Source organism: Schistocerca gregaria, chromosome 6 (genome assembly GCF_023897955.1).
Source record: "Schistocerca gregaria isolate iqSchGreg1 chromosome 6, iqSchGreg1.2, whole genome shotgun sequence".
NCBI classification, from domain to species: domain Eukaryota; kingdom Metazoa; phylum Arthropoda; class Insecta; order Orthoptera; family Acrididae; genus Schistocerca; species Schistocerca gregaria.
The window spans coordinates 244843352-244858009 of record NC_064925.1 but is presented as its reverse complement, the minus strand read 5'-3'; the positions used below and the strand labels follow the sequence as shown (position 1 = coordinate 244858009).

Sequence of the window (14658 nt, the reverse complement as noted above, 5' to 3'; positions counted from 1 at the left end):
AAGCATGACTCCAACTGAAGTAATAACGAACGCGCAATGTTTTACTGTCGTGTTAAACGTACTACGAACAGTACAGTGATATATGCCTTTGATGATGGAGTTGGGTTTTAGACGCTGCAGAAGGGCTACCCGCGGTCTCCGCCGCTAGGACGACACGGGTCGAGGGTCAAAGCAGGAAGTTTCTTTCCGCCTGCCATCCCCGAGAAATGGGACAGCGCTAACGTGATAAGCCGGAAGACGCCCGGGGACAGCGGAGTCAGTCACACGGCGCCCACACCGCAGATACGCACTGCCTTTTCACAGAGACTTCTGGCACATCCTCACTGTATCGAACCATGTGAGAGATTAAACATTGCTGTGATGATATCCTAAATTGAATGCTGGCCTAGTGCATGGTTCACGATGCCATTCAGCATTTTTAGTTTTCTTGCTTCAGTGCCTTGCCACACAAAGTGATAGGTACAGGGACAATTATTTTTAACACACTTCAAATATATTTTCGCACTTCATATTTGCTCTGTATGGAAAGATTAGTTGCACCATCTGTTACATTTTGCAACAGGTATCTCACTTTTTTGGAGAATTCGTATATTGTTTCGGGTCAGTTTTCACTGTTTCAAGTAGGGCTGTGTTTGAGCACGACTCGAACCGTTCGAACAGTTTACGTCACAGTTCGGGAAATCTCTGGTTCTGTTCGATCTTTTGATCGGTACGCGATCTAGTTACTTTTGTTGGTACTATATCCATGACCCGCCTTAGCGTTTGTATGGCACTTGATTTTAATAATAAAAATAACGATGAAACAAACTAAAACATCTTTTGGGTGTCATGTCTAACAACGGTAACTAATAAATAAGAGTTTGCAATCATGTCTGTCAAATTCTCGAACTTACTTTCATCCCGTGATCAATGTCTGATGGCACTATCCCCAAGAGGGATCCCGCTGTAATTTATTCTCGAAATAGAAAGTGCAGTCAGTTCAATACACATTTGGTTTCTTAGGCATTTAATTTTCATTAATTTTCATCACTGTTTCATCAATGTAGAAATTTGAGGAAAACTTACAAGAAATTTTTGGGATTTTTGTTAACAACCGTTCCCCTTTATATGTTACATATGTTTCAAGTCGGATTACGAAATATTATGTAGATAGTCACCTACCCCCTGTGTTTAAAGCAAAGTGACCTCTTAGCTATACTACAGATAAACGTCATAATCGCTTTCAACCCTAGATCGCTAAACCCTCGTAAAATTTACGATTTTTTCAGCAGGGTATGGAATATGGCATTTTGAACTTAGTTGTGCGTGTAACATACGACTGGATGTCTAATAATTGTCATTAATCCATAACCTATAATTTATGACTTTGAATAAATCTGGCGTAATACAATTTACGGTGGTTTAGTACTATAATTTATGACTTTGAATAAATCTGGCGTAATACAATTTACGGTGGTTTAGTAGCAATGTAACAACCCCCCGGTATTTTGTGTTAGGGTTAGAATGTACGCTGGTCAAACCCAGGCATTAACCTTTTCTTCAATAGCCTCCAAAAATTTTCTCCGGGTCTGGCTACAACAATTACTACAAAAAAACTTTCTCGGCGCATGCTTTAACGCCCCCCATACCCACAGATTTTTAGTTCGCGTGTGGCTGCTTATTGTCTCGTGCTAGTACTTCCATCGCGGATGATTTGGGTAAACTGTAGAGCACAGTACACAATCTGTTCCCTTTTAATACTACCAAGAGCGAGAGCTTAACTGCCCCAGCCCACGCAAGGATCACTGTCAGCACTATATGAAAGGCTACGGAGAAATCAGGAATTGTTTTCATAACTGCCAGATTTTCAATCGCAAAATCCAAGCTGCAAACATTTATCAGTAACTTTCAGGGCTTGGTCAGGAATTTAGAACGATACGATCATTAGTGACGGATCACAAACTCTTATAACGTGCTCTTTTCAAAGAAAAGATCCAGAATTTGCCTGGAGCGATTCAGGGATATCACGGAAAATCTAAATCTGAATAGCCGGACGCCAATTTGATCCGTCGTCCTCCCGGATACGAATCCAGTGTGTTAGCTACCTCGCTCGGGCACGTTTACCGGTTATGAAGTTTTTTTCCAATAAGATAGTAATCAGTACCTTCTGATATTGTATTTTTGTGGTTAATATTCTCCCTTTGAAATACATTATGCCAGAACAGCACTTCATTATACTTATGGCAATTTAGTTTTCGAACATTGTCAGCAACTAATTCTTTTCGTTAGGCTTTAAACTGGGTAAAAGTGGATTAGCTTCAATAGGCTATAATAACAAAAGGTAGTTATACAACAGTTTGGCAAAGCATTGGTATCATGAATTTGTAGTCTTCCGTCAAGCAAACACAGAAACAAAGTCTAAATGTTGCACCATGTATTTTTTTCCGTAACCACCAACATGAACGTTTGTGAAAAAATTAGCCTGACACTCCTTTTAATATAACAAAATATTCGTAGTTTTTGAAACTGGATCCAGAAATGACACAGCAAATAATTCGAATGTTCCGCTTTGCAGGTAATTACGAAAATTCCAAATACTGTAGCAGTCATCAGATATTATGAAATTGACGTTTGCAGTTCTAACTGACAATTCGAAACACTGTCTATATAACTAGTTCTTATAGTCGTAGTTTCAACAATAAAATGAAAGTCACAGAATTTTAACTATTGGACAGTAGACATCAATGATTCAGTGAAGCAATTGCGTTTTCTTCACTTATCGTGTATTTATAGATAAATTGTGGTTTTTCTAACGCGCGAAGTATTGTCAATTACGTATTTTTCGGTTTTCACAACATCGGTACGAACTGTAAATGTTTAAGTCAGAAATATAGGGCTACTTTGGTTTTCATTCCAAGACGATAACTGCACTGCTCAGCACCCAACTCCACGCTGTTATTGAAACCGCCTGTCGTAACACGTACATGACTGAGCTATCATCACGGAACAAGTAGCAAGATGCGTATCTGACGGCAAGAAAAATTTGATTTTGAACATGTCGCGTAACCTGACCGAATTAAAATTTAAAATGTTACTAATATACCCACTAAAATATGTAATCTACGTTAGAAGAAATAATAAGGGAAGTATTTCAGTTAGAAACTATCTCTCGAGGCAGCATAACTGTCACCGAGTAATTGAATGGACTTCAGTCATCCAGTATTTGCGAAAGAGAGCGCTTAGCGATCTCCAATAAGTTTTAGCTTACACTTAATTTGAAACCGTTACGAAACTACTACTCGCGGAGCCCCCTCATACAACATAATGAACGTAAAAAAAAAAAAATTGACCGTGAACTCAAACTTTATCAAACATTAAGTTTAATTTATTAATTATTTAGTACAAGCAGTATTCGCAACACACACTGCGGGCAGTATCCATATTTATCGATGAATGTACCTGCAAAAGTGTACATTTAGATGTGAAAAAAAACTTTGGCTTGAAATATAGCGCAAATCACCCAGACTATATTCGTCCAGTGTTTTATAATTAGTGCACTCAGCACTAACTTTAAGCATAATTTCAAATCTGTTCTAAACTTTCCTTGCACGTTCGAAAACGTTTAGACTCATTTAGGTAAAGTTAGTAGAAAGTTGAAGCTGTTTCATACATAGGAGTTCTATTCTTCAAACTTTGAAGACTCCGTGGTTTGCTGGTAAAAGCGAATATCCACTCTTTGCTTCGGCCACTGCTCGCTCCGACGATCTTATCCTTTATCACAGATCCAAAATAAGAGCACCATAAGCAGCTACGTACCGGAAAAACCGGGGATGAATGCAGCACGGTACCACGTGCAGCAATTCGCGAACTGGGCTCATGTACCAGTACCGAAAAAACAACAGTTTTATGGAGCACGCGAAGTACAGTACAAGCTCCTAAACAATCCACGCACGGCGTCTTACAGGGCAGTGGCACGTAACGAGCATACAGGGCGAGATGGCAGCACCGATGCACCGCAGCGGCCCCTTGCGAGAACTCGCCTGAACGCCAAACATCACTCTTCTGTTACTGTAGGTTATCTGTCTTGAGCTGACTGCAGTCTGATTAAAAAGAATGAAACCAGACGCGTTTCACTTTTATTTACGATCATCTTCTGTGGTTATTGTGTAAATTGGATACACACGTTTGTGCATTTTGTATTGTTTTAGGTTTAAAATAGCGTTTTTTTTTGTTTTTTTTTTTCAAATAAAGTTCGTCTGCAGGCCACTGGTGTGTTTCTTTACATAAACGAAAACAAACGAATTGGCATAAACACTGCGGCAGCGAAGAATGAAAAATAGTTAAGAAAGTCTGTTGTAAAAGTGCAGCACAAGAAATAACGCAAAATGCGAAAAACTGCAAAGTGCAGATGTGAAATAAAGCCTAACACCGTAAGTAGCCTGCAGACGAACTTTATAAACCGCGCGACCGCTACGGTCAAGGTTCGAATCCTGCCTCGGGCATGGATGTTTGTGATGTCCTTAGGTTAGTTAGGTTTAAGTAGTTCTAAGTTCTAGGAGACTGATAACCTTAGAAGTGAAATCCCATAGTGCTCAGAGCCATTTGAACCATTTTTTGAACTTTATAAAGAAAGCGCTGTATTTGACCTAAAACAATAAAAAATGTACAAACGCGTGTATCCAATTTACAGAATAACCACAACAGATGCTTTGTAATTATAAGCGAAACGCGTCTGGTGTAACTCTGTTTAATCAGATTGCTGTCAGCTAAAAACAGATAACCTATAGTAACAGATGTTAACAGCTGCTGCGGAAGATGACCACGCAAACAAACGTATCACTCTTCTGTTACGCCTGCATCACTCTTATATGCGACACGACTTTCGAAGGCGAAACCAAAATTTCGGAAGCTGTTATTCTCCGTCGTGTTTACATGTTAATTAATGTCTGAAGCAGTTCCGCAAGATCGATCAAAAATCGGCCTTCCGGTCGTAAGTTGCGTAATTGCGTCTGGAAATCAGCTGCTCCCGTTCCTCATTTAGTCAGCTCAATGGCTGTTTCTCTATAAATAAATAGCAGAGGTAGACAATTTCAAGTTCAGTCTGATATTTTCAATTCTTCTTCACTGCACAAAAAATGACTGTCTTGACTAGCTGAGATCTTTTTAAAATAAAAAGATGTAACCTGATAACCCAATCAGATTTCAAAAACGGTTGTTCGTTTAGATGTTAGCGCAAATCGCTATAATAGTATTTAAAGACCAACCAGAAGCGGTATTGGTAAACTGCCACCGCCACCGCCCAGGGCGGCAGGTTTTTGAGGGCCGACAAAATCTTAAAATTTTACTTTTGCTTCAAAACGATGAATTAAACAAGACAATGAAAGTTTTTATCTCTATAAAGAAGTATGAGAACAAGCTGTAAATTCAAATCATCCGTAAAATTTTTTGTCTTACTGGAAACTTGTTAGCGGTGTTTTGAAACAAAGCAAGCGCTGTAGTTGATCGCCTTGGTTGCGTCTTTCAAAATAGCAAAGATTGCTACCGGCAGTCTTGGCAACTTGTTTCTACCATGCGTCTACACTACACTTGCAATGCACTTGTGTCAACCTGAAAGCACCCACAGAAGCGAACAACTTCATAATAAAGATAAATGTCAGCATATGATGGCCTAACAAGTCCTTAAATACCTGTGGGGTTATCGCCGAGAAAAACATTTTGTAATACATAGAAAAAAAAGTAAACTATGCAGTGCCCATCACATTCCACAGTCTTCTAAATCCAGACGTTGTGATTAATGGGAGTTTACATGTGAACAGATAAGTGACAGTTTCCCCTTAATACTACCTCTCAACTGAATCTGCCATTAATACCATTTACACTGCTCTTCTTCTTCTCACGGTCTTCTAAATCAGTTTTTCCCTGTTTAGTCTCTAACTTCTTTTAAGTTTTCCCCTATTCCCTATTTTCTCTCGGTGGTGAAATCATAATCAGTAGATATTAATATTTAAGATAACACGAAACAACACATTAAAGACCATATTTTGGAGTTGAAGCAACTAAAATGCACGAACTGTAAATCCAGTTTCGTCGTACTTGACAGTTTGCGTTTCAAGACTTTAGTTAGCATATAACTCTTACTTTTCGCTACAAAAAATGGAAATGCTTACAGAACTGCCTGTTTTCAGCCATAAATCATGACGTGACAATTCAGACAGAACTTCTTCTCGATATTCGACCACATCCGTTTTTCCTTTATGCACTAGGGGCACACTAACCCCCCCTCCCCCCCCCCCCCCCCCCGCACACACACGCACGCACACACACACACACACGCCGGTGCCGCAGATTGCACGGCTCCTCCCGCAGCACGTTAGAGTCCTCCCTTGGACGTGTGTGTGTGTGTGTGTGTGTGTGTGTGTGTGTTATGCTCTTAGCGTTAGTTAGTTTAAATAGTGTGTAAGTATAGGAACGGGTGATCTCAGCAGTTTGGTTCCATAGGACTTCACACACATTTGGACATTTGGTTACTAAGGGTCTTGGATAGCACCTCCCATTGCTCAGGAAATGAGAAAAAGCGAACAGATTTCAGTCATATTCTCCGCGAGGAACTTAATTTTGGTTGCATAATTAATTTCGGAGTAATGACTCAAAGTGTATTACACTGTTAACGATCTTTGCTGTTTCACTGATCTGTGTCCCATACCTAATCTGATTCTGGTCTTAAAGACGTATCCACGTCGTATGAGTAAGTGTGGTATGTAAAAATAAGACGTCGTGGATGAATGACAATGTACTACAGTACGAAATTGGAAAATACTACAGTTCTACATATTAGTACTGAGGAAAATATTGCTGAAAGAAGTTAGTTCTATCCACCATCTATCGATACGCCCTCTCCCAGCATCGCTACGAAAAGCCCGAAATTACATTACACGTAAAGAACTATCGATAAGCACAACAAGCTCAGTTGCGATTGATTTACTTCTTGATAAACCTCGGTCGATTTCAGCCTCATACAAGGCCACTATAGATGGGGGTGTCCTCTTGACCCGCAATAAAAAACCACCCCCGAAATCGATCACAATTTGTCAACAAATAAAACAATTGTGACTTGCGCTGTTACGTTCGTCACATATTTGGAACAGTCGTAGTTACCAACAAAAACAACTACCGTTTATGCTTCAAAACGCGCACTCATCGAACTACGCTCATTCTTCACTTTCAGCATGATATGGCCGGGAAGTGCGTAGAGTAGTAATTTGCTTTGAAACTGAACAGAAAGCATTGACTGAATGTTTCATGCTACTCTAGAAAGCCAGGGTGTTCAAATATATACACAGGTATATAACCCACCTTCGCCTTTGTGTGGACGAGGAAGTCACAGCCATGTGGCAAATTCTGACCCGCACGATGCACTTACTGTCACACTCTGGAAAATGAATCTCGCTGCAATAGGCGCAGTCCACGCACAAGTGGCGCGGCGCGGGCGCCTGGCGGCGGCGAGGTACAGACATGTCGCAAGCGGGACGTAACCTGTGCACACTGGAAGGCGGCTGTCGCAGGGAGAAGCTGGTCTGTGGTGCTACCATTGTCGAACCACAAAGTTCTTTGTTGCGGCAAACAACAAGCCGAGCGCAAAAACGGTTAAATAACGTAAGGAAACGTAGAGTTAACATTTATGAGTAGAGGGACAATAAACGCAAGGCAGTGAGGGAGTGATTCGGTGGTGAGGTTGCAAACTTTCAAGGGTGAAAAATGTATCAGTTGGAGGTAAGTCCGGAAACGACGGAGTCGAAAATCGTTCTGATACCTCCGACAGTGGACCTCCAACTGCAAGTTCTTTGCGTTCTATATTTAAGGAGGATGTAGAATGGATCAAAACACGAAAAAAAATGCCCAGTAAACGCGGGCACTAAAATGCATGCCTCAAAAGCTATGAGTTTGCAATAGAACACGTCCACATCAGAGATATCGGCACGATTTAGTCGTATAACTTTCCACTCGATCGTTTCGGGCCAGTGTCCTTTACGTCAGATCGATATATTTACCCTTCTCCATCATCCCTAAATATACATTACTGGCCATTAAAATTTCTACACCACGAAGATGAATTGCTACATACACGAAATTTAACCGGCAGAAGACGCTGTTATATGCAAATGATTAGCTTTTCAGAGCATTCACACGAGGTTGGCGCCGGTGACGACACCTACAACGTGCTGACATGAGGAAAGTTTCCAACCGATTTCTCATACACAAACAGCAGTTGACCGGCGTTGCCTAGTGAAACGTTGTTATGATGCCTCGTGTAAAGAGGCGAAATGCGTACCATCACGTTTCCGACTTTTATCAAAGTCGGATTGTAGCCTATCGCGATTCCGTTTTTTCGTATCGCGACATTGCCGCTCGAGTTGGTCGAGATCCAATGACTGTTAGCAGAATATGGAATCGGTGGGTTCAGGAGGGTAATACGGAACGCCGTGCTAGATCCCAACGGCGTCATATTACTAGCAGTCGAGATGACAGGCATCTTATCCGCATGGCTGTAACGGATCGTGCAGCCACGTCTCGATCCCTGAGTCAACAGATGGGGACGTTTGCAAGATGTAATGGTACTTGAATTACGTAACCATTCGGCACCTCACCTCAACCTCTTGATACCAGCAATATTCTACTGTGTTTCTGTAAAATAGTTGACACATTTCTGTGACAACATTCAGATTTTATTTCATTAAAGTAGAGGTACTTCAATACATCGATATGTATATATTGCAATCATATTATTCTTATATGTATTCTTTCTTTTGTCACTATGATCATTGACGTACTTGTAACTCGGATTTTTGGGCGCGTAAGCGGTTATTAGAGAGTCAAGCTTTGGTCGTCATGTTAATGGTCGTCATGTTAAAAACACAAAAATTGTAGTCAGTTTATGAAATGTGAATTTTAGCAGTGAGGAAGATATTTTCAAGTATGTTTTATATTGTGAAGTGCTGCTTTCGAACAAGTACGTGATATTGCAACAAAAGTAATAAAAAATAAGTGTAACTTAAATTCGGAGTGCTGATTACTTTTTTACATCACCATTGTCTTAACTAGCAAAAGTTTAATATTCAAGAATGGTTTATGAAACACATCAATAAAACTTTTGAATATCGTAGAACAACACCTAGGCCTCTTTGCACCAGAGCTTGGAAGCATCACTACCTAGATTTTCGACGATTGAGCCATGAGTTCACAATGGGAGCAGCGTGGGAAACACGAAAAGATGAGTGCCTAGTTTATCCACTATTTCAAGAAATGACTTTATTAACTGTGCTCTAATGACATCTGCCACATAATATAACTTATTTGTTGCCCGAAAATGCAATATTTAGCAGCGTGAGCAACACTACAGTCATAATTAATTTTTGACCTTTGTTGTGGTAGGGTTGTTAGAAAGACAACAACCATCTGCACGAACAGATCGACGACGTTTGCAGCAGCATGGACTATCAGCTCGGAGACCTGTTACCCTCGACGCTGCATCACAGACAGGAGCGCCTGCCATAGTGTACTCAACGACGAACGTGGGTGCACGAATGGAAAAACGTAAATTTTTAGGATGAATGCAGGTTCTGTTTACAGCCTCATTATGGTGGCATCCGTGTTTGGCGACATCGCGGTGAACGCTCATTGGACGCGTGTATTCGTCATCGCCATACTGGCATGATGGTATGGAGTGCCATTGGTAACACATCTCGGTCACCTCTTGTTCGCACTGAGGGCACTTTGAAAAGTGGACGTTACATTTCACATGCGTTACGACGCGTGGCTCTACCCTTCTTCCGATCCCTGCGAAACCCTACGTTTCAGCAGGATAATGCACGATCGCACGTTGCAGGTCCTGTACGGTCATTTCTGGATACAGAAAATGTTAGACTGCTGCCCTGGCCAGCACATTCTCCAGATCTCTCACCAACTGAAAACGTCTGGTCAATGGTGGCCGAGCAACTGGCTCGTCACAATACGCGTCACTACTCTTGATGAACTGTAGTACCGTGTTGAAGCTGCATGGGCAGCTGTACCTGTACACGCCATCCATGCTCTGTTTCACTCAATGCCCAGGCGTATGGAGGCCTTTATTACGGCCAGAGGTGGTTGTTCTGGGTACTGATTTCTCAGGATCTATGCACCCAAATTGCGTGAAAATGTAATCACATGTCAGTTCTAGTATAATATATTAGTCCAATGAATGCCCGTTTATCATCTGCATTTCTTCTTGGTGTAGCAATTTTAATGGCCAGTAGTGTAACATCATTCCGGAATTACGCAGTATATCGGAAATGTGCTCCTGGAAAATTGCCACCTAATGATGTGAATGAAACTATGTTGCAACCGCAACTCGTAATGAAATAAACTCCAGATTCGAGTAGCCAAAAATTTGTAGCTACATGTTAAATTTTTGCATAGTTCTAATACTGTGTCCAACATATAGACGAAACTGGAATGGACCACAATTGCTATTTTGCATATGGTTTTCATTTGAACGTATGCCAAAATATGGTAAACTTTGTGAGAAATGTTCAAAATATTAGGATGATTTCCAAAATTAATATTCGTCAAAGGTTTCACTGGTATAGACCAGAATTTCCTGAAAAGAGCCTCCTACAATGTGATACGAGATTTTGCCCTTATAGATACTTTCACGTATGTCACCCAGATGATTGGATTCCAGTCATTGCCAATGCCAAGGACAACGGATTTCTTCTCTGCAAGAAGAAACCAGAGAATTTCGGGGATTACTCCTGCCAGTACCTCGTCTCCTACCTTCCAAACTTAACACAAGCTCTCCTGCAGGTCTGCAGGAGAGCCTCTGTTAAGTTTGGAAGGTAGGAGACGAGGTACTGGCAGAAGTAAAGCTGTGAGGACGGGGCGTGAGTCGTGCTTGGGTAGCTCAGTTGGTAGAGTACTAGCCCGCGAAAGGCAAAGGTCCCGAGTTCGAGTCTCGGCCCGGCACACAGTCAGTTTTAATCTGCCAGGAAGTTTCGAGGTATCGGTTGATAGTATACGTTCTGAGACATCAACCGATCACTAATTTGGTATTGGAGGGAAGTGTGGAGTAAAAACTGTAGAGGGAGACGAAGAAATGAATACAGTAAGCTGATTCAAAAGAATGTAGGTTGCAGTAGTTATACGGAGACGAAGAGGCTTGCACAGGATCGAGTAGCATGGAGAGCTGCATTAAACCAGTCTTCGTGCTGAAGGCCGCAACAGCGAACATCAATTTCGAAGCATACCGGAAGCTTCATTTAGTTTCGCCACCGCGGGTCTCTGACAGGTTGCCTCGTTTGTTACGATGGAGGTGACTTGAAACAGCGCCACGTCGCCGCCTGACGTCCACTCCACGCCTACACTTGCCAGGTCCAAGAAAAATGAGATTATATTTAGCCGAACATTCTGCGCTAAACGCCGGACTACCTGTTTTAAAAAGCAGGAGAGTTGATTCGGTGTTACACCTCGAGCGCTCAGAGCTCCGCGGAGTATTGTCGCTGGCCGTGGACAATCAAACGGGCGGCACTGCGAGCCTATTATCTGCCGCCGGCTTCTTAAATGACCGCCGACCTCACAGTTCTAGCTGCTACGACGTACCGTTGTGCTACGTCGTGAAAACACTAAGTTTACGGAAAAAGTAAACAACTGTTTTAAAAGTATTCAGTGCGTTTATCAGGCTTCTGACTGACATTTTCTTTTCAGAAAAGGAGCGGAAAAATCAGACGTCAAAGAGTTCACGATAAAAAGATAGTTGTCGCGTCCTGAAGAAAAGACCGCTCCGTGGCTTTTATTCTCTTCACTGCTGAGAAAAGCTGCTCACAACAGTGTGTACACCCAAAAAAGCACATGGTCTGTGTGTCATTTTTGTGTAGTTTTGGGAAATGATATTTTGCTGCACTGAATGACACCACCGACACAAATTCGGCGGTAATAAATCGTCGGGTGCAAACGAGACAGGAGTGCCGAAGTACTTTATTTCCCTTTCCAAACTGGAGGCCTCGTGGGATATATATATATATATATATATATATATATGACAATCGCCGAAACTGGTAGGTTCAGGTAGAATGAGATTGTCACTCTGCAGGGAGTGTGCGCTGATATGAAACTTCCTGGCAGATTAAAAGTGTGTCGGACCGAGACTCGAATTCGGGACCTTTGCCTTTCGCGGCCAAGTGCTCTGCCAACTGAGCTACCCAATCACGACTCACGCCCCGTCCCCATAGCTTTCGCCAGTACCTCGTCTCCTACCTTCCAAACTCCGAAAGGCAAAGGTCCCAAGTTCGAGTCGCGGTCCCGCACACAGTTTTAATCTGCCAGAAAGTTTCATTTCAACGCACACTCCGTTGCAGACTGAAAATCTCACTCTGTAAGCATCCCCCAGGCTGTGGCTAAGCCATGTCTCCGCAATATTCTTTCTTCCAGGAGTTCTAGTTCTGCAACGTTCGCAGAAGAGCTTCTGTGAAGTTTGAAAGGTAGGAGACGAGGTACTGGCGGAACTGAAGCTGTGGGGACGGGTTGTGAGTCGTGCTTGGGTAACTCAGTTGGCAGAGCGCTTGCCCGCGAAAGGCAAAGGTCCGGAATTCGAGTCTCGGTCCGGCACACAGTTTTAATCTGTCACGAAGTTTCAGGTTCAGCTAGTTTTAAAAGCCAGACGACTGAGGAATGTTAAAAATTCCGTCATTCATTTGCCTCTCCAACAAACTTAAGTGTTCTGAGGAGGCTCTGTTCTTGTCGCGGATGTCATCTATTAGCTTCTCTTTGTCGTGCAATGACAAATGTACGACTAAGTTGTGCATAGTAATGTCAGACACGAATGCTAGGTCTGGTACCCATTTTAGAACTGTCAGACAATGCATTTCTTCCGCTTTCATTTCGATAGAGACTTTTTCCTCACGAATGAAAAAGAAAGGATCTAGAACTTTACCCCAACTGAGCCAACGAACTATGTCCCCACATTCCGCTTTCATATACAGGATGAGTGAGGAGGAAAGGTACATGCTTTGAGGCATGGTAGCACTTCAGACGTACATATTTTTTTAACCGTATCGAATATATCGCTTGCGAACACAGCCAGAGTTACATTAGGTTCCGCAGATGTTGTCTTTATTGACCATTTCAATGCGCACTTCACTTGCGCAAAGATAGCGACGAGTCCGAGGAGTCATTTCATGACTACCGTGATCACCCAACCTTATTCCATTAGATTACTGTGTGTGGAGTTGGCGTAAGAGCGAAGTCTACGAGCGCAGAGTGGACACGGTGGAGGAACTTCTCGCTCGTATGTCACATGCGTATGCTCACGTAAAGGATGATTCGATCCGGCACAGGCTCGTCTCCCCGAATGAGCTCAAATCAGTAACACAGCAGCTGTTTGCAACAGCTGCAAAATGCATTGCAGTTGACGGTGGACTTCTCGAATACCTATTGTAGGACAATGTACACAATTAAACAAAACGTTGTATCATATTGTTTCACTTACTACCACCTGCAATTGTCCTGTTCCCCACTGTTTCCATTTGCTCGGAAACAGTTAAGAACGAGACATAGGCTATGTGATCAAAAGTATCCGGACACCTGGCTGAAAATGACTTACAAGTTCGTGGTGCCCTCAGTCGGTAATGCTGGAATTCAATATGGCGTTGGCCTACCATTAGCCTTGACAACAGCTTCCACTCTCGCAGACTTACGTTCAGTCAGGTGCTGGAAGGTTTCTTGGGGAATGGCAGCCTATTCTTGACGGAGTGCTGTACTGACGAGACGTATCGAAGTCGGTCGGTGAGGCCTGGCACGAAATCGGTGTTCCGAAACGTCCCAAAGGTGTTCTATAGGATTCAGGTCAGGACTCTGTGCAGGCCAGTCCATGACAGGGATGTTATTGTCGTGTAACCACTCTGCCACAGAACGTGCATTATGAACTGGTGCTCGATCGTGTTGAAAGATGCCAATCACCATCCCCGAATTGCTCTTCAACAGTAGCAAGCAATAAGGTACTTAAAACATTAATGTAGGCCTGTGCTGTGATAGAGCCACGCACAACAACAAGGGGTGCAAGCCTCCATCTCGAAAACATGACTACATCATAACACCACCGCCTTGGAATTTTACTGTTGGCACGACACTGGGCATCCGCCGTACCCACACCTTGCCATCGGATCGCCACATTGTGTACAGTGATTGGTCACTCAACATTTTTCCACTGTTCAATCGTCCAATGTTTAAGCTCCTTACACCAATCGATGCGTCGTCTGGCATCTACTGGCGTGATGCGTGGCTTACGAGCAGCCGCTCGACCATGAAATCCAAGTTTTCTCGCCGCCCTCCTAGCTGTCACAGTACTTGCAGTGGATCTTGATGCAGTCTGAAATTCCTGTATGATGGTCTGGATAGATGTCTGCCTATTACACATTACGACCCTCTTCAAACGTCGGCGGTCTCTGTCAGTCAACAGACGAGGTTGGACTGTACGTTTCCGTGCTGTGTCACTTCACGTTTCCAGTTCACTATCACATCGGAAACAGTGGACCTAGGGGTGTTTACGAGTGTGGAAATCTCACGTACGGACGTATGACACAAGTGACACCCAATCACCTGACACGTTCGACGTCCATGAGTTCCGCGGAGCGCCCCATTCTGCTCTCTCAC

General features: G+C 42.7%; 1 protein-coding gene across 2 annotated transcripts in view; it reads right to left on the bottom strand.

Moving 5' to 3' along the window:
• The window catches only part of LOC126278126 (signal-induced proliferation-associated 1-like protein 2), a 788230-nt gene that overhangs the window by 117563 nt on the left and 656009 nt on the right, over positions 1–14658 (bottom strand). The window contains exon 1 of one of the 2 annotated variants that reach the window (XM_049978015.1): positions 3796–3888. The exons of the other annotated variant lie outside the window; for it this stretch is intronic. Coding sequence (XP_049833972.1) covers positions 3796–3857 — 62 coding nt within the window. The 5' untranslated portion in view covers positions 3858–3888. Of the gene's footprint in view, positions 1–3795; positions 3889–14658 lie in introns of those variants that run through there. 2 annotated transcript variants of the gene reach the window in all.